The following is a 23,984-nucleotide window of genomic DNA, read 5'->3' as shown; positions in this document are numbered from 1 at the left end:
AAGGACACACATTAACAATTTGCATGTGTAGAATGGAATTTTCCACTCCAACAGTTAGAAGTTGATCGTGCTTCCATTTGCGGGCTCTCTGTTACGCAGGTGATCTGTTCGGACGTTATCACTGAAAAGGTGAGTTTTGACAGTTTTATTTTGTTTTAGTCTTGCAGTATAAGGCAGAATGTTTGTTTCTTTTTCATCTTACTTTCATATTTCATAGTGTTTGCGTATTTTTGGCCAATATTTTGCAGCCATGGGCAATTTAGATCGAACTTTTGATAGAATCTACGGCCAGTCGTTTTGCCTCACCCCCGCCTCGCGCTCTGTCCGGTGCGGTAGTGATGTCCCGTTGCTCACGCGCCGCAGCAGAGACCCGCACGACCTTCAGCCGGTACAGTCGCTGTTCTTTTACCACCGCCGTTATTCTCATCTTTCCAGTGTGTTCTTGATTTTTCCATTGTGTCCTATTGTCCTATTTCGCCATATCAAATACCCAAAATGAATCATATTCATATTTAAGTGAATAATCAATTCAGTCAACATAACTTGGCATTTTTAACCCAAGCAATTAAAAAGAGGAAATTTATTCAATATTTTCACTCATCTGTGAAGTCTGTGAAGGAGGTGCTTTAATTATTCATGATGTAGTTATTTTATATGTAAATCAATTTTACAAAAGCATTTGAATTGTAATAAAAAAAATTCCACAGTGGAGGGCAGATAAAGCAAGATGCTATCTTTATTCTTGTTAAACATGACAAAAGAAACTTTGAGTGTTAGGTAAATGCAAAAAAAAAAAAGTAAAATTAGAAAATTTATTTTTTGACCATGTCCCAAATGAGAAACCAGTTTCTGAGACGGACCCATATATATTTTGTGTCAACTACCACATATAAACCTGAGTAATTGATAGTGTCGTTGATTATCATATGAAAAAGAATTCATACTTTGTACCAGTGTATTGCTCCTTTCAAGTCCTGTAAGAAAGATTTTTAGATATAGACAATGTGTAGGTGAGACAGTGTTAGTCCTTGTTTAACTCACTCCACACACACAGCTAATAATCAATTCTACACTCATCCAAGTCCAAACCCAGATGTTGTTGTGTGCTTCGTTGGACTTGCAAAAGTAATTTTTCTCTTATACCAGTAATCTGGTCATTCAAAATAATTTAGTAGATTGATTTATCCCCAGTCTGGAATGTTTTACTGTTTACCGTCTATCCATCCATGCATCATCTCTAGCCACTTTATCCTGTTGTCGCGGGCAAGCTGGAGCCTATCCCAGCTGACTACGGGCGAAAGGTGGGGTACACCCTGGACAAGTCTCCAGGTCATCACAGGGCTGACACATAGACACAGACAACCATTCACACTCACATTCACACCTACGGTCAATTTAGAGTCACCAGTTAACCTAACCTGCATGTCTTTGGACTGTGGGGGAAACCGGAGCACCCAGAGGAAACCCACGTGGACACGGGGAGAACATGCAAACTCCAACCCAGGACCTTCTTGCTGTGAGGCGACAGCGCTAACCACTACACCACCGTGCTGCCTGTTTACCATCTATAGAAAGAGATTGTTTACTGATTTTTCCTTTACTTCATAAACCTGATTCCACTAACGAATGGTCATAGTTATTTGGTCCAGTTCAAATCTACAGAAAGACATTTTCTGAAATAGGCTATAATTGCCTACTTGAGAGCACGAAAAATAGACCATTGTAACTATTGGAACATAAACCATCAGTGTCTTAATGCTAATCTTTCATACAGAGATGTACAGTACTGTATAAAACAGAACACTATCACTATATCTAAAAACAGCCAAGGATGTGTTGTTTAAGACGGGGATTATTTTAGGGGTTTATTCCATCATGTGTGACTTCAGCCATCTGGCCAGGGTGTCTTGAAGGAAACTTACAGACTGGAACAGGTGTCAGAAGGAGTCAAGCCTAAAAATACCCAGCGTCATATCCTCACACAAGACATCAGAACTGAAAGAAAACAAACACCACAGTGAGATCAGAGTCTGACAAGAAAACCTCATAAAGGGTTTCTTCAATGAGTACGACTTTAATCCACCTGCAGATTCCTATTCTGGAGTTTAGGAAGCGCTTGGGGTGATCATTGTAAAATATTCCTACCTTCCTGGCCCAGAGGCTGCACAGACAGGTTCTTAAGTGTTATCACAGGCATACAGCACGTACAGTCTCAGCCTAAGCAGCCTATCCAAACTCAAGTTTGAAAACAAGCGACATAAGAGGATTGATATGCATTCTGTCACCAGCTAGTTCTCATCCTGTTCAGAGCACTAAAGTCCCGCTAACTGAACGCTTGCCCTGAGATCCACACATTTGAGGAGGATTTAGATAAAGCGCATTGTGGACGCACCGCTGGAGCGCGCGCACGCGCATCTGCGCCGACTGGCACTTTCTCATACACAGATGTTGCGTTCTTCTTCTAGACTCCTGAGCACTTAAACTCCTCGGCCTGTCTGTAAAGGCAGTACAGACCACACCACGTACACATGCAGTGTGTGAATGTCAGTATCCCAGTTTGAGAGCGTGAGAAGATTTTCTCCAATCCTGGATTATTATTATTATTATTATTATTATTATTATTATTATTATTATTATTTATTTGACGCACGCATACATGTATATATATTTATAAGAAACTGTTCTATAATATTCTCCATCAGAACAATCCACAGCAGTGTTTCCTGCACTTTTGCAGTGTTAGAAATAGGAACGTCTTGACGCCTCCTTACCATCACACCCCATATATAGGCATATGAATAGTCAAATGCGTAGCAGCAGCGAATCACCATGCAGATCCATAAAAAAGACAGCTAGGGCACTCCACAAGGAACGGGCAGAAGCAGTTTCCAAAAAAGTATTGAATGTCCTGAGGAATTCAGCCGCCCCCCGTGTGAAACTACATATTTGACAGGGTGCAGAGAGAGAGCGCCTGCACTCCAGCTTTAGCGTTCAGTTCGGCACAGACGCTCCGAGCTTTCGGACCAGCAGCACCGCCGGGTCTTTTGGGGGACGTTAACTTTTCTGTGCGGCCGAAAAAACACAAATAAGCAGCCATGGATGCCATTAAGAAGAAGATGCAGATGCTCAAGCTCGACAAGGAGAACGCCTTGGACAGAGCTGAGCAAGCTGAATCCGATAAGAAAGCAGCAGAGGACAGGAGCAAGCAGGTCGGCTAGCCTATATCTTTGGGGGACTTGATTGTTATCCATAAAAAAGGCATGATTTCTGGTGGCATGGTATGTCTGCCTCATTAATGCCTCGAAATTAAACGGATTACCTTCAGTGGATTTATAGGAACACAGAAGATCAAAGATAGGGTGCATGGGTTTTATCAGGATTATAATGTTTAAGTGATGCTCTGTAGTGGTTTAACTGTTGATCATAAATTCTTATTTTTAAAAAAAAAAACATCAGAATGGGGGAAGTTCTAATTTCAGTAAGCCTGTTTGATAATGCACGTAATTTGTTCATGCAAAAAAAAATGTCGTTTGAATGCATGTGTAGCTGGACGATGAATTAAGAGAAATGGAAAAGAAATTGCGCATAACTGAGGACGAGCGCGACAGAGTGTGTGAGGAGTTCCAAAATGCCGAGGAAAAGCTGCTGACCGCTGAAGAGGTCGCTACAAAGGTATTCAGTGTGCCTTTCCAAGTCTGCATCTAATCACTTCTTTTCTTTCTTTCTTTCCTTCCGTCTGTCTGTCTGTCTGTCTGTCCCTGCGCTCCTTACGCCATGCGCTCTGCTTCCTGCTATTCACCAATGTCACCAAAAAAATATGCGTAAAATACACCCGCACTCAGCTCGAGGATGATTTGGTAGCTCTGCAGAAGAAACTGAAGGGCACTGAGGATGAGTTGGACAAGTATTCCGAAGCTCTTAAAGATGCCCAGGAGAAACTGGAGCTGGCTGAGAAGAAGGCCGCAGATGTAAGTATAGAAAGCGAAGAGTCACCGCAATCCAGCTGCTCACTGCTTCACCACACACTTTCCCTCTGTCACCTCTTCTGAGTGGTAGACCTGAGTGAACTGGTTATAAATTGATATTAATTAATGATTGTCGTTTCACTCGGGTCTGATGTGTGTTCACCTTTGATGTTCACACACACACACACTGACTGACTGCAGGCTAATCTGTAACACAAGAAACTCTGTAAAAGGGATTTTGTTGCAAGTCAAGCCAGCCAGAAACCACACACTACCGTACTAAATAGTTTTTCAAAATAGCATGTGGGTTTGGATGTAGCCCTAGACTTGGGGATGTAGCCAGGGTTCCTGTAAGGCTGAGCAGCCGGCCCGTTATATTTAGACTAGTGCTTTATATGGTAAAGACGCAGCTCAGAGTCTTGGGCTGTGTCTCCTGAGAGCAGGAGAAAGTCTCACAACTCTTCATCTTTCCCTGTAGCCTTTTTTTTATCTTAAACATGAAGATCTGCAATGGGGAATCTCACACTGATTTACAGATTACAATAATTCCATAGCTTTTATCTCACTATCATTTTAGTCAAGTTAGTAGCCAATTACCCACTATTTCCAGTCTTCTAGTCATTCCTAACAAATAAATATTCCCTTTTATAGGAAACTCTAGATTATTAGGCTATGTGTTAATGGTATATTCAAGTGAATATGAGAAAGTGTATAATAACAAAATACAAGTTTTTAAAGTTATGTGTGAGAAAAAGCTCGGTGCGTAAACATTTATAAGATAGTTGGATTTATTTTGCACTGTTGTTTTTGAACAAATTAAATAGGCTATTAACACACACACACACACACACACACACACACACACACACACACACGGAAGGAAAAAGTTGGCATTTCCCTTATACCCACAGCTATTTCGTTAAATAGTGCATGCTCAATGCGCCACCTACCGGTCTAAGGATAAAATAGCACCAATTTGAGTTCCAGATGGCAAGGAAATTCAGTTAAGCTGATTATAATCGAATTTCACGAATCTCCTTCATATTAGATTATTTACTTTATTCTGCTGGGATTTAAAAAAAAAACTCTACCGAAAACGACTTAAAAAATTGTGGTCTGTTAGACTACACAGACACAATTTAGGCCTTCAATTGAATGAATCTACCAGCAGAGTGTGCTGTTAATTCGTTTACAAAAGAAAGGAAAAAAGGTGCGTCCTTGACACCCAGCTCGTTTTTCTCATTCACAAAATGTTTCATGATAGCACATCATACCTCATCAGGTCATGAACTGATGGATGCAATTGAATTATTATTATTATTATTATTATTATTATTATTATTTCAAGTGTTGTCAGATATAATAACAGCAAAAACACTTTAAAACATAGTACAGTAAAACACATTAGGCTACAACACCAGTCTTGCAGCTCGATGACGTATTTATTTGAGGCGTGACAACAAAAGCATGGCTACTTCCGGTATGAGATGTAGTGTCGCTGCTGTGCGTTTTCACCCAAACACTGAATAGGGCGGGTTTGTTTTTTTAACCCGAGCTGGGCTTTCTAGGGCGTTTCTGCCCTTAGAAATCTGTTTCAAATAAACTCTAATAAACATTTCAGTAGTTGGATAGAATAATGGCTGGATTAAGCTCGTTGGAAGCTGTGAAGCGGAAAATAAAATTGTTGCAAGAGCAGGCAGACGTCTCTGAGGAGAGAGTGGAGAAACTGCAGAAGGACTTGACTGTGGAGAGGAAAGCCAGAGAAGCGGTAAGCGTGTGAGAGCTGAGGAAGGAGGGAGGGAGAAACCCGGTATAATCACAGCTGCTTATTTGGAGCTATGTGAACTGAAGCAGGATGTCCTGTGATGTACCCAGTTTTAGGTTGGGAGCTGTGAGTGGTTTTGAAGAGGCGCGTCTCAGGCGCATGTGATGCTGCGCAATAGCGTGGCAGCGGAATGTCGCTTTGGTACCCAGTTAATTTCTCTGCCTGGAATTATTACATCATAATTGGATAATGGTTAGGGTAGTGTTCATGGGCAGTTCGTGTAGAATAACATGTAGCTTTGCTGGGCCTTTTAAAAATAAATTCAGGTGAAAAATGAAACAACATGAAACAACGACGAGCACCGGACCGCGCGCGCACTTCTTTCATGTTGGTTTGTTTGATCTGTAACCGCTTATCCCGTGCGGGGTCGCGCTGGAGCCTGTCCCAGCTGACCATGGGTACACCCTGGACAAGTCGCCAGCTCATCGCAGGACTGACACACACACATGGTCAATTTAGAGCCACCAATTGACTGTGTGAGGAAACCCACGCAGACAACATGCAAACTCCATGCAGAAAGGCCCTCGCCGGCCGCTGGGTTCGAACCCAGAACCTTCTTGCTGTGAGGCGACCGTGCACTACAGCACAGTGCCGCTTTGAGATGAGTAGTTTTACTATACCTCAGTCTTAAAAATAAAACGTACATGGCGTGTAATATTTAGGCTCCTAATAGCCGATATAATCAAGACACTTGTCATGGTGAACTATTTGTAGTAGAGTACTTGCGCTTTCATATAATAGAAAAGGAAAGCGGTTGTGTGTGTGTGTGTGTGTGTGTGTGTGTGGAAGTCCCGCTTGTTCACTAACCAATTTCCTTATAAGGGCAAGATGCGTTGTTGTATGCAGAAGGGGCAAAGCTAGATCTGACACCTTAACTGTCAGAGCAACACAACCAGGAAACAGTTTTTTTCTTCCAACTGTAACCTAAATTAACCTGTTCAGCCAGACACCAGCGTGTGCAGTCTGTCCGATACGGTTTTAGTTCATTACGAAACACAGAAGTGCACAGATGAGCCATCACTCTTTGTAAGATCTTAATGCAGATGTGATGGAGGGATTTGTTTATACCAGCTGCTTTCTAGTTTCCTTGTCACTGAAAGCACCTGATGCACTTTGGCCCCATCTAAGTGGCGGTCTCCCATTTGCATGGTTTTGCAAAGGGTTGGGGCTGATTATGCAAGTTGACTGACTGACTGACTGACTGACTGACTGTAGTAGTCCATCTACTCAAGTGCAGTTAGGCTGTAATGAGACAGGGTAGTGTAAACGAATGCAGTTTATAAATTTCTTCAAGGGTTGGAAAAATCTTTTAGATGAGATCTGCTGGAGTTGAGCAATATTTATCATGCGCAATTGTTTGAAAGGACACAATAAAGGTATAAAGCTGTACTTTTCCTTGTTGCTGGGGTGGTATCAGTAAGGATGCATCTTTTGAACCTTTATTTGTTTTACTTGAAAACATGAACGTATAGGGCGGCACGGTGGTGTAGTGGTTAGCGCTGTCGCCTCACAGCAAAGAAGGTCCTGGGTTCGAGCCCCATGGCCGGCAAGGGCCTTTCTGTGCGGAGTTTGCATGTTCTCCCCGTGTCCGCGTGGGTTTCCTCCGGGTGCTCCGGTTTCCCCCACAGTCCAAAGACATGCAGTTAGGTTAACTGGTGACTCTAAATTGACCGTAGGTGTGAATGTGAGTGTGAATGGTTGTCTGTGTCTATGTGTCAGCCCTGTGATGACCTGGCGACTTGTCCAGGGTGTACCCCGCCTTTCGCCCGTAGTCAGCTGGGATAGGCTCCAGCTTGCCTGCGACCCTGTAGAAGGATAAAGCGGCTAGAGATAATGAGATGAGACATGAACGTATTTAAAAGGAATATAAGGTATGTAAATGAACCTTAAGGACCGCTTGTGTACCATAAAGATACGGTTTTGATGGATAAAAAGATCCACAATACAGGCACAAAACGTGTACCCTTGATGGGACTGTCTCAGCAGCTGAGAAAAGTACAGTTAGTGGCTTTATTTCTGAGAGTGTGAGGGATACTGTGGGTATTGACCATAAACCTACTTTTAATAATGCTTAACTGGCTCTCAGAGTAGCAAGTCGCTGATTGGACATGAATACATTTGGTTTAATTTTCCTTCCTCCTTTGTGTTTAATTATTAATTTGTAGTTGTTCAAAATTGAATTGAATCCATAATGTGATTCTGCTGTTTTGCTGCTTGTAGAAATTCTAAATATTAGAATATCTAGTCATTGTGGGGCGGCACGGTGGTGTAGTGGTTAGCACTGTCACCTCACAATAAGAAGGTCCGGGTTCGAGCCCCGTGGCCGGCGAGGGCCTTTCTGTGCGGAGTTTGCATGTTCTCCCCGTGTCCGCGTGGGTTTCCTCCGGGTGCTCCGGTTTCCCCCACAGTCCAAAGACATGCAGGTTAGGTTAACTGGTGACTCTAAATTGACCGTAGGTGTGAATGTGAGTGTGAATGGTTGTCTGTGTCTATGTGTCCGCCCTGTGATGACCTGGCGACTTGTCCAGGGTGTACCCCGCCTTTCGCCCGTAGTCAGCTGGGATAGGCTCCAGCTTGCCTGCGACCCTGTAGAAGGATAAAGCGGCTAGAGATAATGAGATGAGATTTGTCATTGTAATTGTATTCACATCAGATTAAAGCAATGCTTTTTGGATACACTGGCTTTGAAACCAAATGTAGAAAGCGATGTGGGTTCAGTTCATGTAGTTATTATTGAGAACTATTTATTCCGCCCTGTAGAGACTGTGATTACTCCGTAATGCTGTCTAAGAGCCCCACTAAAGTACCCAGCACTTTCATACTGATTAACACTATTGTCAGCATATGCAGGATGAGAGTAAGGCTACGTTTACATTACGTCGAATCATCGGATTAACGTTCTTAAAACGATTCGCGTTGACACTAAAACCGTTAGCCGTGCACACAGCAACACCAATACGCGGATACGCTCGGCTCCGCAGGCATCCTGCGCTCCAAATCACTCCGCCCTGAACAGCGAGTGCCCTCTGGAGGGTGCGCACTCCGGCCCTGCGCAGCTCACAGAGCGCGCGAGTGAAGTGAACAAGCCACGATTCGGGACTGAGCCGCTGTGTGTGTGATCCCAGCGCAAGTCACTTACCACTTGCAAGTGGAAGGATGGCAAGCCTAAAGACAATCATAACTACACAATGGGCAGTATTTGCATCAGTATTTGCAGTATTTTCATACTTTTATACTCTTTAATGAAAGGTGATACAAGGCGGAAGTCTGCGCCGTTTTTCAGCAGTCGCGTCACATGACCAACGCCAGCGAATCAGGAAGGTGGATGTCACAGTGACGTTGTCCAATGAGACGCCAGCTAGAGCTCAGCACAGCGTATTCGCGTATTCTCAATGTTTACACAGCACCGGAGCTGATACGATCTAGATTGAATACGTGGACGCTGGCGGATTCCCGTTTCCCCGCTTTTTCAGGGGGGTTAATGTAAACGGACAGTGCGTCCGCGAAGAAAACGAGACAGATACGGTCTAGTGTAAACGTAGCCTAAGGGAGATCTCGGAGGAAGTCATCAGTCCGTCAATGTGGGCATTAATTTGCCTAAGTAGCCTGTTTAGAAACCTAAGCTCCAGATTGCTCTAGTTCCTTGTGTTTACTGGTGAACATCAACCATTTGTTACATCAACACATTCTGTATATGTGGTGAGAGAAGTGGCGTATGTGTAATTTTTATGTTCTTCCCATCTCATGGTGATTTCTTCTGTGGACTTTCCCTAGGCTGAGAGCGACGTAGCCTCTCTTAACAGACGTATCCAGCTGGTTGAGGAGGAGTTGGATCGTGCTCAGGAGCGTCTTGCCACTGCCCTGCAGAAGCTGGAGGAGGCTGAGAAGGCTGCTGATGAGAGCGAGAGGTGAGCAGTGGAAGATGGTGTGCCATACCTTTCAATAGATTCGTGTAAATAGCAAATATAGACACTTTGCACTCTGGTATACCCTTCCCCCTCCTTTATCAACACTTAACCATTTGTACACAGTAACTACAGTAACAGACTCTGCTGTTGTACTTCCACAAAACTGATGACATGCCTTCACTTCTAAGGTAGCACTGTGTTTCTGTTGCCCTGTTAAATGCCTGCATGGTCCATTGAGAGTGTAGTTTTCCAGTTAGCTTGGATAACTATTAATGTCTTGGATTGTAGCAGTAATTTTTAAAAAATCCTTTAATCTCCTGAATCTGTGCGGAATCAAGAAATAACTTCTGAAAGATATGAAGCTTAAGGATATTGCAGCTATATGCATGAAGTCATGCTTTTGGTGATGCCACTTGTTGGACAAAACAGACGTAAGCAGTTTGCGTAGTGACACCATGGCATTGAATAAACAGCAATTGACGGGGCACAAGGCTGTGTTTTCCTTTCTTTGTTTGCCTCACACACAGCCCCTCTGTGCAGCGTGGCCCCACACCCTCGTACACAGCTGTTCTAGACAGAGACTTCACTTCAGTTACTAATGCCTCATCCCCCCCCCCCCCCCCCCCCCCCCCCCCCCCAGTTAGCGGATGATAGACGTCCAATAACCTTTGGTTTGAAACCAAGTCGAAACGGTGTCCATAAATATAGTATTTGAGTGATGGCATAATGCTGGCATCACTAACAGAGTTTAATCTGTGGTTAATGCTGCAGATTGAGTTACTATGAGGGAACACACTGACCATCATACCCTAGCTGTATTGGCCATCCTCCCTCCCTACTTCTCCACCTGTCTTGTCTCACCATTCTCCCCCCTCCTCCCCTCTACAGAGGCATGAAGGTTATTGAGAACAGGGCCCTGAAGGATGAGGAGAAGATGGAAATCCAGGAGATCCAGCTTAAAGAGGCCAAGCACATTGCAGAGGAAGCTGACCGCAAATATGAGGAGGTGTGTCTCTCTCCCCCACTGATATGCAAGTGCACTGTGATGTTTGCTGTGTTTATATTAAAAGAGAGAGAGAGATATCGCCTCACATGAACGATGCACTCTTGTGGTATTCACCGCTTTGGAAACCAAAATTTTGTAACTGCTTGAGTTTTTCTGCAAAGTTGCACTTTCTCAGTAGAGTGGCGCCCATGATGGTTGGGTTATCAGATAATTCAGGGGATTTCCTTAGTTATTTCCCAGTATGTCTTAGGAAAGTGCTGATATTCCTAACAGCTTTGTCTCATTTCCAGCATTATTCTGCCATCTTTCTTTGTATAAAAGATGTGCTGCTAGCTATGCTAATGGATAGCCTCAGTCACTAGCTAGCTTCCATATTTCCCAGTTCTTTAGCATATGTTTTTACAACTTTAACCACTTGAATAGCATGTGTATGGTATGTTTGTGTTTCATTGTTGTCAAAAGCACACATTCATGAGTTCTGATTAATCACAGGAGTTTCTAGTGCTTTTCTTATTTATTGGTAAACTCCACTTGCAGCAAGGTTTAACAAAAACGGACATCCAACATGCCGAACACCAAATTCAGTTCTGAAAAAGTTAAATAACCACTGATTCTCAATTATTACATAATTGTATTCATATGTATAATTTAAAAATAATCAAATGGGCATTATCTAAGGGCACTGTTAAATGTTGCATGTTAATGCAGTCACTTTTTTTAATCTTTTTTTTTTAATTGCAATGCATTAATACATGAGTAAATAAGTTTTTAATGTTCTAATTTGCATGTCTCACAAATCCATTTTTCAACAGATTTTAATCTGTTAACAATGATGTGCACATATTAAATTGAACCGTACATGTGTGGTGTATGTACTTCATGTCCTGGCTTGTGTGTATTTAGGTGGCCCGTAAGCTGGTGATTGTTGAGGGTGAGCTGGAGCGTACAGAGGAGCGTGCTGAGCTGTCTGAGGGGTGAGCTACTTAACTGCTGTTTAACATGCTATCTATATTACCCTACTGACCTGCTATAATGTTTTTGCATGTATTTGCACAAAAGAGCCACATACTGCCTATCTGTAAATTCAAATATTTTGCTGCTGCTTTAATGCAATTGTTTTATGCCTGCATTTTTTTTTTTTATATTTTGTACGCACTATTAACTTGCATGTGTTCCCTGTTTGGAATGGCCTTGTGCTGTGCACATGCAATCACAGATGTGTGCGACGATTACAGGAAGAGATCACTGTGCTGGACCAAAACTTTAAGTCATTAAAATCTGCAGAACAGAAGGTACTGCATACTAACACTAACACTCTGCCAGGCTTCCTCACTCTGAAGTAGCCTTTTCCGCTTCCATCCTTCCAAAAAAAGGCTTTGCTTTACCTGCTTTTGCCTTTTTAGCTGTATTCCCCCCCCCCCCCTTTTAACCCAACTAACCAAGCAGGAAGTCCATACATGGACAGCTTCATAGAAACCCATTCAGCATGCATAAATAAAGAGTTTCAGTGGCGCTTGAAAGTTTCTGAATCCTTCAGAATTTTCTGTATTTTTGCATAAATATTTGCCTAAAACCCCAGATTTTCACACAAGTCTTAAAAGTAGATAAGGAGAAACCCATTAAACAAATGAGAGAAAAAATATATATACTTGGTCATTTATTTACAGCGCCCTCTGTAATCATTGGTGCTCTTTTTGTAATGATTAGTAAAAAAGGTTGGAGAAAATCCATTTTTTGTGAAGTAGCTTCATCTCCCATTGAAAAAAAAGAGAGAGAAAAACCCAACCTTTAACTGAAATTTATTCAGAGGAAAAACAAATCTCTCAAATATTAAATACAGGTGTCAAAATTATTGGCATCCCTGTACTGTATTTAATACTTTGTACATCCTCCCTTTATCAGTAAAACAGTGCTGAGTCTTTTCCTATAAAATTTTTATAAGGTTGGAGATACAGAGCAGGGCATCTGAGGTGGGGTTTACATTAGACCGTATCAGCGGATCATCAGATTAACGTTTTTAAAAACGATTAGCGTGCACACAGCAACGCCAATACACGATTCGCGTGCACACAGCAACGCCAATACACGGATACGCTAATCACATGACTAATTCGGCACGTAAGTTGAAATGTGTCAGTGCGGCTCATCGCTTCCTCCTCAGCAGCTGCGCTCCAAATCACTCCGCCCTGAACAGCGAGTGCCCTCTGGAGGGTGCGCACTCCGGCCCTGCGCAGCTCACAGAGCGCGCGAGTGAAGCGCACGAGCAGTGATTCGGGACTGAGCCGCTGTGCGCAAGTCACTTACCACTTGCAAGTGGAAGGATGGCAAGCCTAAAGACAATCATAACTACACAATGGGCAGTATTTGCATCAGTATTTGCAGTATACTTCTATACTCTTTAATGAAAGGTGATACAAGGCGGAAGTCCGCGCCGTTTTTCAGCAGTCGCGTCACATGACCAACGCCAGCGAATCAGGAAGGTGGATGTCACAGTGACGTTGTCCAATGACGACGTCAGCTAGAGCTCAGCACAGCGTATCCGCGTATCTCAATGTTTACACAGCACCGGATCAAATACGAACTGGGTTGAATATGTGGGCTCTGGCGGATTCCCGTTTCCCGGCGTTTTAATGTGAACGGACAGTGCATCCGCGAAGAAAACGAGACAGATACAGTCTAATGTAAACTTGGCCTGAGACCATTCCTCTTTACGCAATATCTCTAGATCATCCAGAGTCCTCGGCCCTCTCTTGTGCTGTCTCCTCTTGCGCTCACCCCACAGGTTTTTAGCGGGGTTCAGGTCGGGGGACTGAGATGGCCATGGTAGAAGCTTGATTCTGTGGTCAGTGAAGCATTTTTGTGTTGATTTGGACAAGTTTCTGATCATTGTCCTGCTGGAAGATCTTGGCAGAGGCAGCCAGATTGATTGATTTAACATGTCCTGGTATTTTATGGAATCCTTGATGCCATGTACCCTAAGAAGGTTTCCAGGGCCGTTGGAGGAAAAATGGCCCCAAAACATCACAGAACCTCCACCATGTTTTACAGTTGAGAGAGGGTTCTTTTCATTATAGCTATCCTTATTTTTATGCCAAACCCACCTTGAGTGTTTATTGCCAAAAAGCTCCATTTTTGTTACACAAGACCATAAAACACAGTTCCAATCAAAATTGTAAGAGCGTTTCACAAACTTCAGGTGCTTACGTTTGTGGTTAACTAAAAGAAAAGGCTTTTTTTCTGGCATACCTTCCAAATAATCTGTTGGCATGGAGGTGGCATCTGGTGGTGACTTTAGAGACTTGGAAACCCCAAGATTTTACTTTTTTTGTAATTAACCAACAGTGTTCCTTGGGGATTTTTTTTTTTTTTTGCCTCTCTTACAATCCTTTGGTTTGTGTGTTCTCTTATCTTTCCCATGTTGATGGATGACTAAAGGAATTTGGCCTCTGTGTCACCTCATATTTGTGCCCCAGTTAATCAGGAAGTCATGGATTACAGCTTGAAAGTTACTACACACTCCATTCAACTTAATGTACATTTTAAATCAGAAACGTGCTTCAGTTACATTGCGTTCACTATAATTTCCAGGGATGCCAATAATAGTGATGTTTGTGCTAATCTTTACAAGAGGTGCCAATAACTGTGGAGGGCACTGTATTGAAGAAAATGATCCAATGTTACATATCTTTGAGTGGTAAAGTGTGTGAACCTTTGCTTTCTGTATCTGGTGTGAGACCCCCTTCCTCCCTTCCTTGTGCACCAATAACTGCAACTAAGCGTTGTGGGTAACTGTTGATCAGTTCTGCACATTGGCTTGAAGGAATTTTAGCCCATTCCTCTGTACAGAACAGCTTCAGCTCTGGGATGTTGGTGGGTTTCCTTACATGAACTGCTCGCACAGCATTTCTATTAGATTAAGGTTAGGAATTTGAGTTGGCCATTCCGAAACATTAACTTTATTCTTCTTTAACTTGTGTGCTTAGGGTTGTTGTGTTCTGCATGACCCACTTTCTCTTGAGATTCAGTTCATGGGCAGATGTCCTGACATTCTGCTTTATAATTCGCTGGTATAATTCAGAATTCATTTTTCCATCAGTGATGGCAAGTTGTCCTGGCCTGGCAGCATGACAGGCCCAATCCCACCTTCATGCTTCACACATCGGATAAGGTTCTTATGCTGGAATGCCGTGCTTTCCTTTCTCCAAACATAATGCTTCTCGTGTCAAACAAAAAGTTCTATTTTGGTCTCATCTGTTCACAAAATGTTTCAGTAGCTTTCCTGTTTGTCCATGTGATCTTTAGCAAACTGTAGATGTTGTTTTTGGAGAGCAGTAGCTTTCCTCTTGCAATCCTGCGAGTGTTATTCAGTGTTCTTCTGATGGTGGACCAATGAATATTAATATTAGCCAATGTGAGAGAGGCCTTTAATTGCTTAGAAGTTACCCTGGGTTCCTTTGTGACCTCGTGGACTATTGCACGCCTTGCCCTTGGAGTGATCTTTGTTGGTCAACCACTCCTGGGGAGGGTAACCATGATCTTGAATATCCTCCATCTGTCTGACTGTAGACTGGTGGAGTCCAAACTCCTTTTGAGATTTTGTAACCTCTTCCAGCCTGACAAGCATCAACAACTTTTTTTTTTCTTCCCCTCTCCCTTCCCTGAGAGCCTTAGAAATCTCTTTTGTTTGTGCCATGATGCACTTCCACAAGCATGTGTCGTGAAGATCAGACTTTGATGGAGCCCCGTTCTCTAAATACAACAAAGTGCCGCCTCACACCTGATCGTCATCCCAATGATTGAAACCACCTGACTCCAATTTCACCTTCAAATTAACTGCTAATCCTAGAGGTTCACATACTTTTGCCTCTCACTGATATTGAAAATGATATATTGGATCATTTTCCTCAATAAATAAATAACTATAATATTTTTGTCAGGGCGGCACGGTGGTGTAGTGGTTAGCGCTGTCGCCTCACAGCAAGAAGGTCTGGGTTCAAGCCCCGTGGCCGGCGAGGGCCTTTCTGTGCGGAGTTTGCATGTTCTCCCCGTGTCCGCGTGGGTTTCCTCCAGGTGCTCCGGTTTCCCCCACAGTCCAAAGACATGCAGGTTAGGTTAACTGGTGACTCTAAATTGACCGTAGGTGTGAATGTGAGTGTGAATGGTTGTGTGTCTATGTGTCAGCCCTGTGATGACCTGGCGACTTGTCCAGGGTGTACCCCGCCTTTCGCCCGTAGTCAGCTGGGATAGGCTCCAGCTTGCCTGCGACCCTGTAGAAGGATAAAGCGGCTAGAGATAACGAGATTTTTGTCAGGGCGGCACGGTGGTGTAGTGGTTAGCGCTGTCGCCTCACAGCAAGAAGGTCTGGGTTCAAGCCCCGTGGCCGGCGAGGGCCTTTCTGTGCGGAGTTTGCATGTTCTCCCCGTGTCCGCGTGGGTTTCCTCCAGGTGCTCCGGTTTCCCCCACAGTCCAAAGACATGCAGGTTAGGTTAACTGGTGACTCTAAATTGACCGTAGGTGTGAATGTGAGTGTGAATGGTTGTCTGTGTCTATGTGTCAGCCCTGTGATGACCTGGCGACTTGTCCAGGGTGTACCCCGCCTTTCGCCCGTAGTCAGCTGGGATAGGCTCCAGCTTGCCTGCGACCCTGTAGAACAGGATAAAGCGGCTAGAGATAATGAGATGAGATGAGATTTTTGTGTCATTTGTTTAATTTGGTTTTCTTTATCTACTTTTAGGACTTGTGTGAAAATCGGATGATGTTTTTAGGTCCCATGCAGAAATATAGAAAATTCTAAAGGGTTCACAAACTTTCAAGCAATGGTGTATCCTTCACGTTTGTTTGTTTTTTTTGCAATCCTGCTTTGTTGGGGGGGTTTATTGGATACCCTGTCACCATTTTTATATTCCGTTTTCATTCACTTTGGTTTTTTTTTAATGATTCGTTTCCCTTTTCTTTACCCTTCTGTCTTTACCCTTTGTCTGACTTTCTCTACATCCAATCTATTATCTCTTTCAATCTACCTTTTATATTCTGTCTTCTTTATCCTTTCCCTCTTGCTATGTTCCCTACCTTCCTTCTCTTGTACTCCTTTTGCACCCTTTTATGTAAAACACTAGCAAATGCGCTGAGCTTGAGGAAGAGTTGAAAACTGTGACCAACACCCTGAAGTCTCTGGAGGCCCAGGCTGAGAAGGTAGGTGTACTGAGTGTGTGATTTAGGCCCCCTGAAAATCCCTATGCTCTAAACAACCTTCATCCTCCTATGATAAGAATGTAGAGCAGATCAGAACTGTAAGAAGGTTATCTAATGTATAATACAAACGAGTGTTCTATTCGTTTAAGCTACTATATGTAATCAAGGTACTAAAAAGAAAATAAGCTGAGTTAAAATGAATACCCTCGTTTTCCTATCGACAACACTATTGACAGAAAATGTAAATCCGATTGTGTAGCAGACACTGTGGTGCAGGTTTGGTGAATTGCTCGTCTGAATCCTGACATTTTGTTTTTCTCTTTACCTCTACAGTACTCACAGAAGGAAGACAAATATGAAGAGGAGATCAAGGTCCTCACCGACAAGCTGAAGGAGGTAAGATTTTTATAGCTGTTATCAGAGAACTTTACACACATTTGTGTTTGTGCATATGAGCCAAAATCTATTCTCCCCTTAGGCTGAGACTCGTGCCGAGTTTGCTGAGAGATCAGTAGCCAAGCTTGAGAAGACCATTGATGACCTGGAAGGTATGACACCCCCCCCCCCACCCCCCACCCCCAATGTAGAGTTATGGGTTTATTATGGCTATATAGCTTTATGCTACAAACTATATAAAGCCTCCATATATTCACAAAAAGCTTCTTGCTTTTCTTTATTCTTCTCAATTCTTTACTATCTATTCAGTAAAACTGTCCCTCTGTGTACAATTCCTTTTAATTTCCACTGTCTTTGATGGACTTGCTCTCATGAATGCAGTACAAATAAATAGTCTCAGTTTCTGACCAGGCCTCACACAAGACACTACAGTGTTTTAGATTAGTTTATGATTAATTTTACAGAGACATAAACCTAAGCTGCCATGCATTTGTCCCTTGTTCTCCCGGTCATTTGATTATTCATGCATCCATCCAATGCATCATATTCATAATTGTGGCCCAGTGAGTTGAATATTTGCACTCTGGAGATATGAAGTCATGGACGTCTTTTAGTGGTGTAGAAAACTGAGTATCTCCTTACCGGTATGTTACGGGTCTCTGCAATTGTAATTGGCCGTTCAGTAAATGAACTGTGGGGCCTGGACACTTGCCGTAAGTATATTCTTAGTAACATTGAGAAATTTGACATGGCATCATGTTTCATGTTTTCTTTTCTAAATGTTTTTTTTCCCTCCTCCCACTCTTCCGTGCTTTCTGTCTGTCTGTTTCTCTTGGACCCGTCATTCTGCTGGAATGGATGCTTCACGCACCTCTTCACCTCCCTGTCACCTCTATGCTTCCCTCTCCCCTTTCCTTTCCCTTCCTCCACCCACCCACCAAAAGATGAGTTGTATTCCCAGAAACTCAAGTACAAAGCTATCAGCGAGGAGCTGGACCATGCTCTCAACGACATGACTTCAATGTAATTCATGCACTCATTTTGCTTGTGCCCCTGCCTGCCCGTCCTCCCTTACCCGTCTACTCTCCTCCATTTTCACTTGATCACTTCATCTCTGACTGTGTGATCTTGTTCCTTTAATTCACCAACCTTATCTCCCTTTTTTAAAACTTCCTGCTATCTCTGTTACTCAGCAAGATCAGTGGCTGCTGTTACTGCTCCTCTTGAGAGAGAGAGAGAGAGAGAGAGAGAAAGTTCATTGCCTGTGGCATGTTCACACCTTTGCACACTGTCGCAAAGGCTGTGAACATGTGCTAGTCCATGTAGTTTCCTCTCTTGTACATAAGTAGTCAAGTTGTTTTTGGTTTTTTTTGTGTGAGGAGCAAAAATGTAATATGTTCAACAGTGAAGCCAGATTTTGTGAAGGCAGTGTATAGTAGAGTGCTCTTTTTGTAACCTCTCTATGAATTTTACTGGCTGATGATACAAACAGGGCTCACACCAAACTCTAAAAAGTGTTTACTCATCAATAACAATGCATCTTATTTGTATTGTAACCTTGACATAAAGCATGTACACAGTTTGTTAAAATGCAGTATTGTTAAAGGGGAAGCATGTCCTTGAATACAGTATCGAGCTACTTCCTGTGTGTATCCTCTTGCTCCGCTCCTACTAATATTGTCAACTTCTGTGTAGTGTGCTCAGTGTACCTCAGTTCACCATGATGTTTGAAACTGAGATGACATGGTGTATAATATATGGTGTTCTACTGTATGACTGGCCTGTATGCTGTTTGGTAAGTCAGCGCAGGTACGGTAGTTTTTGCATTTTGTGTCTCACCATAGCTATTAAAGTTGCAGCTAGATTGCAGTTTTTTTTATTTGTTGTTTTAAATGTGTTGTCCATTCTAAAATAGTTCTAAATGGATGTCCTAGGCCAGAATTTTGGAAGGCAGGTTAATGGCTAGCGTTTTGCAGGGCAGTTAATCTTCCATTAACATCTTATAAGTAAAGAATAAATCCCTCTGGGCTGGGCTGTTACAGGAAGAAAAAAAAAAAAAGTTATTGGATAGATTATTTTCTGTAACAAAATAACACCAAGTGTCATTACTCTATATAGAAAAGCGTTTTTCCAAAAATTACCATCAAGTTATTGTTGAACAGCAGGTCATGACTTCTAACCGTTGTAGTCGCATTTAATGTTATGGAATGCCCATAAGATAAGTTCCTGTTGTCAATTCTGTTTCTAGCAGCTATAAACAATCATTCTCTTCCCAGTCCATTTTTTTTAAAATTTGAATAAGCAAAAATCCCAGCTTGTCATGTTGCCAAGAAACTGGAAAGCACAAAACCTTTTTTCCTGAAGACTCTCCTGTAACTTAAACTGAAACTTAAATATCAAATCAAAGTCCTTCCCATGCCACAAGGCACATTGGGCGGTGCTGATCTCCTTTTCAGTAGCCCTCAGCATCTTGCCTATTACATAGCTAGGGTTACAGTGAGAGTTTGACTCCCTGTTCACATCTGTATTGCGGCATGCCTTGCCAGATGGCAGTAGGTACCTTTTTTTTTTTTTTTTAAATGATGGTCTTTGGTATGGCCCAACCATGAATAGAACTTGGGATCTCCCTGTCTAGAGGCGGACATGCTAACCACTAGGCCAACTCGCTGTAAATGTTAAAAAAATAACCAAACAGGAAACGTCACCATATCACAAAGTAAATTATTTTTTGTTAAATAGTATGTTTTTAAATCTGTCCTCATTCACAGGGACTTGTCTAGCATGGTTAATATAGAAACCATAACATAGAACAAGCACACTGAACTACTGCGATTCCATATGCATCGTTTCTGACGGACCGTGTGTGTGTGTGTGTGTGTGTGTGTGTGTGTGTGTGTGTGTGTGTGAGAGAGATTTTATACACTCGGAGCCCAAGTATACAAGTTGAAAAAGTTGTATATATTAAAATAGTTATCTTATCTGATCAGGAAATTCACAATGAGCCCTGGTTATTATGCCTGTTTTATTTTTGAAGCGTGAGTGCTGCACACCAGTGTACCCCTGAGCAATGTCCCTGTGGTGGACATTGTGGTCATGTTTGCAGTGCCCCTTTTCTTATCCTTTCTGATGTGTGCACGCTGTGCATCGTCTCAGCCCCACAGTGAGGGCTCCATCACGTTCTCTCTGCTCCTTTTCCCTGCACAGATAAATTGTTTACGCCCCATCAAAGACGCCTCCTGTCCGCGGAGCGGCATCACCCTGCTCTCTCCAGCCTTCTGTACTTTTTTTCTCCCCTTCACCTGTCTGTCTTTCCCCCCTTCCCTTTTCCCTCATTTTTGTCTCCTATCCTTCAGTGTCAGTTTGTTTCCCCCTCTCTTGTACAGAACCTTTGATTCTTTCTGCATTGTGTAAAAATAAACATTCTTCCTTCTCTGTAAAACTATATCTCCTCACTTTTTGTCCTTTTTTTTTCTTTGTTCTTTTATGCTGTCTTATTTTCATTTCTATGTGCTTTAATTTATTTCTGAGTGGCTATAATAAAATCAAGATGGCCTCCTGTTAACTCATGCATTTTATTTCCATCATATGGTACCCATTTAAAGGATAATACTGGTATTAACACTAGAGCCTGTTTATATAGGGGACTGCCTATATACACTGTGGCTTAAGAGCATATATGCAAATCCTACATTATCTCCCATTTAGACGTACGAGTCTGAACCTTTTCACAGTCCTAGAGGATGTCACTTCTTCATTTAGGTTTATTACAGAGATTAAATTTAAGCTACTGCATTAACTGTAATACATTTACAAATGAAACAGACATTTAAGCATCTTTTAGCTCCTCTTCAATGTTCTTGCTTTAGAATTGTCATAAGCCCTCAACATGATACTGCCAGGAAAGAATATCAACTGCATTCATTACAAAGATAATTTTGTTCTTGAAGCTAATATTCAATGGTTGAAAAAGTAGTGTTTGGCAAACAGATTGAGAATATTAATGAAAATCCTATTGGTTTTCAATTTGCATTTACAATAATTTCACAATGAATGTTGCTGAGCAGCGTGGCCTATTCAAGATATTTCACTTTTTTTGAGCAGCATGGCATGTAACTTAATGCAAAGTGGAAAACTAAGGAAACTTGTTTTATGAGTGAACAAAACCTTTTTCTTTCTGATTCCAGTGAACTTGGTCCTTAGTTACACATTACTATAAGATATTTAAAGAATGCATGAAAATGTTCTATTCATTGGTGTCAGTAAATATCAGACTAAATCTCCCATGATTCATTTAAGTAATTAACTAATTATAGATGATTTGTATAGTGAATTTAGGGGCATGAGGTTTCTCTTTTACTAGAGAACCAGTTCCTATCTCATTAGTGTTTTCTCCTGCTTTCAACATACCTGATCTCATTAATTAACTAATTAGCAGTCCTTCCTGAGTTGAAGTGTTTGTGTTGGAGCAGGGGAAACACTAAAATGTACAGGGGGTATTCCAGGGCTAGGGTTGGGAACCTGGGTACTAGAATATAAGACCAGGTCACTTAGTGGTTGTTTCTTATTCATCGGCTCTTTCTCCACAGAGGAATATTTCACTTTTTGTCCATTCTATAAATGTTCGGTTCTTACCAAGGTACAGTCCATCCAATTTGTACTAACACTACTTCTGCACTTTAGGTGTTCTTTTTTTCCCCTCTGTTTCACTTTCTTGTCTTTTTTTTTTTTTTCTTCCTCCTTCCCTAACCTGCTGCCTGACTGCACAGACCGTCTCGACCGGCAACTTGAGAAAAACCGTGTTCTCGCTAGTGAACTAAGGCTGGCCTTGAACGAGGACTAATTCTAGTGTGAATTGTTTTGTTCCATGTTAATAACCAAATGAAGTATGATTTTACATGAAGATGTGTGTGATTACGCCATATTTATGAAAACTATACTATCCAATATGTTAATCATACTCACAGCCTGGTACAAAGTGTCTGAATTAGCACTGTGTTAATAATGTCTTAAAATCTACAATATTGCTTATGCACGCCGTAGCTATTAAGCATGCCTTAAACAGGGACACTGTCACCTTTAAGTACTGGTGAGTGTTGCATGGTCTCAAGGCTCCTCATCTGTCTCTGAGTGGAACAAGTACCAAGATATTTTATTGCTAACTCAATGACAGTGTGTGCATTTGTAAAGCCGCAGTCTTATCTGGAGTGTATGTTGAATATCAGTGTAACTGTAGTACTTGTGCATGCTCTGTTCTGTCGTAAATGATCACTGACATGATTTAATGTTGTTTAATCTATTAATGTTTGTTTTCTAACACTTGATGTTCTAACAGAGAAACTGTCACATGCTAAAGAAGAGAACCTCGATATGAACCAGATGTTGGAACAGACTCTTTTGGAGTTGAATAATATGTGAAAGACCTGTACACCTGACGATGTCTGCATTTTTGTAACTTTTGAGTGGTTTCTTTCTTTATCAAATTGCAAGACATGTGCCATAGGTAATGACCTTTTGTTTTACACTCATTGTTTTAAAGTAATATTCTGGTACGTGTTCATTTTTACTCTGGTTATGCACATGCTTTGTCATTTCCATAAGAAATAACAAGGTTTTGCCAAAAATTGCACTTAAGCCTCAATTTATGCACGTTATTCTGAAAGTGGACACGGTTGAGTCTTAAGCCAAGTTTAGATGAAGTAGCTGTATTTTATTAATCCAAAGATTCCTTTAAAGTGTACATTTGGATTAGGTTTCCAACATGTACACTGGTGCTACTGTGAAGACAAAGGTCGAGCAGTGTGTAGCTTTTACATAGCAAATCATAGACCATATACATTCGCAGTTTAGTTTAGGGTTTTACTTGGATGCTAGTAGTAGCCCTAGCCAGAAAGGTCCCCATCTACAGTGTCTGTTTATTTTCAACTTTTACTCAGTGCAAAATGTCAGACAGCATTATTTTTGCAAATAATTTTTTTTTTGCCCATTATGAAACCAGTATGGGTCCAATGCCTGTGTTGAGTTGAAAGATGATGAAATCATGTTTGGTTGTGCCTCATACATTTGGAGTAATTTTAAATATAGATGTATTAAATGTGTGTCATATCTAAAATGTAAAAAGCTAAATATAAATAAAACTACACAGTTTTACATTTTCTAAAGCCTGGGATCCATTTTTAACATTTTAATTTATTCAAATGTGTCAGAGGAAACTTCATCCTTCTTCCTTATGGCTCTTTTTGTCCTTTATCACATTTATGTACTTTGCACAGATGTAAATAACTTCCACATTGTGGTTTATACAGTGGTGCTTGAAAGTTTGTGAACCCTTTAGAATTTTCTATGTTTCTGCATAAATATGACCTAAACCAACAGATTTTCACACAAGTCCTAAAAGTAGACAAAGAGAACCCAGTTAAACAAATGAGACAAAAATGTTATACTTGATCATTTATTTATTGAGGAAAATGATCCAATATTACATATCTGTGAGTGGCAAAAGTATGTGAACCTATAGGATTAGCAGTTAATTTGAAGGTGAAATTAGTCAGGTGTTTTCAATCAGTGGGATGACAATCAGGTGTGAGTGGGCATCCTGTTTTATTTAAAGAACAGGGATCTATCAAAGTCTGATCTTCACAACACATGTTTGTGGAAGTGTATCATGGCACGAACAAAGGAGATTTCTGAGGACC

The 23,984-nt window shown here is 41.7% G+C and overlaps 1 protein-coding gene across 16 annotated transcripts; it reads left to right on the top strand.

Moving 5' to 3' along the window:
* Positions 1-2,862: 2,862 nt before the first annotated feature.
* tpm1 (tropomyosin 1 (alpha)) lies at positions 2,863-23,444 on the top strand. Of its 16 annotated transcripts, none has more exons than XM_060914853.1 (10): positions 2,863-3,209; positions 3,547-3,672; positions 3,843-3,968; positions 9,565-9,698; positions 10,587-10,704; positions 11,608-11,678; positions 11,921-11,996; positions 17,230-17,292; positions 17,375-17,444; positions 18,237-22,618. In XM_060914853.1, the coding sequence occupies exons 1-10, from the start codon at positions 3,096-3,098 to the stop codon at positions 18,317-18,319; spliced, it is 981 nt and encodes a 326-aa protein (XP_060770836.1). In that variant the 5' UTR covers positions 2,863-3,095; the 3' UTR covers positions 18,320-22,618. The 16 variants fall into 16 exon arrangements, with proteins under 16 accessions (XP_060770836.1, XP_060770839.1, XP_060770835.1 ...); XM_060914852.1 differs by lacking the exon at positions 11,921-11,996 and adding an exon at positions 16,821-16,896 and having other exon boundaries at positions 2,869-3,209; XM_060914851.1 differs by lacking the exons at positions 11,921-11,996; positions 18,237-22,618 and adding exons at positions 16,821-16,896; positions 22,625-23,444 and having other exon boundaries at positions 2,874-3,209.
* The last annotated feature ends 540 nt before the right edge of the window (positions 23,445-23,984 follow it).

The sequence above is a fragment of the Neoarius graeffei genome, chromosome 2 (genome assembly GCF_027579695.1).
Source record: "Neoarius graeffei isolate fNeoGra1 chromosome 2, fNeoGra1.pri, whole genome shotgun sequence".
In the NCBI taxonomy this organism is placed as follows: domain Eukaryota; kingdom Metazoa; phylum Chordata; class Actinopteri; order Siluriformes; family Ariidae; genus Neoarius; species Neoarius graeffei.
Note: the sequence above shows the minus strand (reverse complement) of the source record. Positions and strands in the feature narration are given on the sequence as shown.

Coding starts and splice junctions, on each gene's coding strand:
- tpm1 (XM_060914851.1), top strand. CDS start 3,096: ATGGATGCCATTAAGAAGAAGATGCAGATGCTCAAGCTCGACAAGGAG. Junction 3,969..9,564: donor CTGAGAAGAAGGCCGCAGAT/GTAAGTATAGAA, acceptor GACTTTCCCTAG/GCTGAGAGCGACGTAGCCTC. Junction 16,897..17,229: donor TGGAGGCCCAGGCTGAGAAG/GTAGGTGTACTG, acceptor TTACCTCTACAG/TACTCACAGAAGGAAGACAA.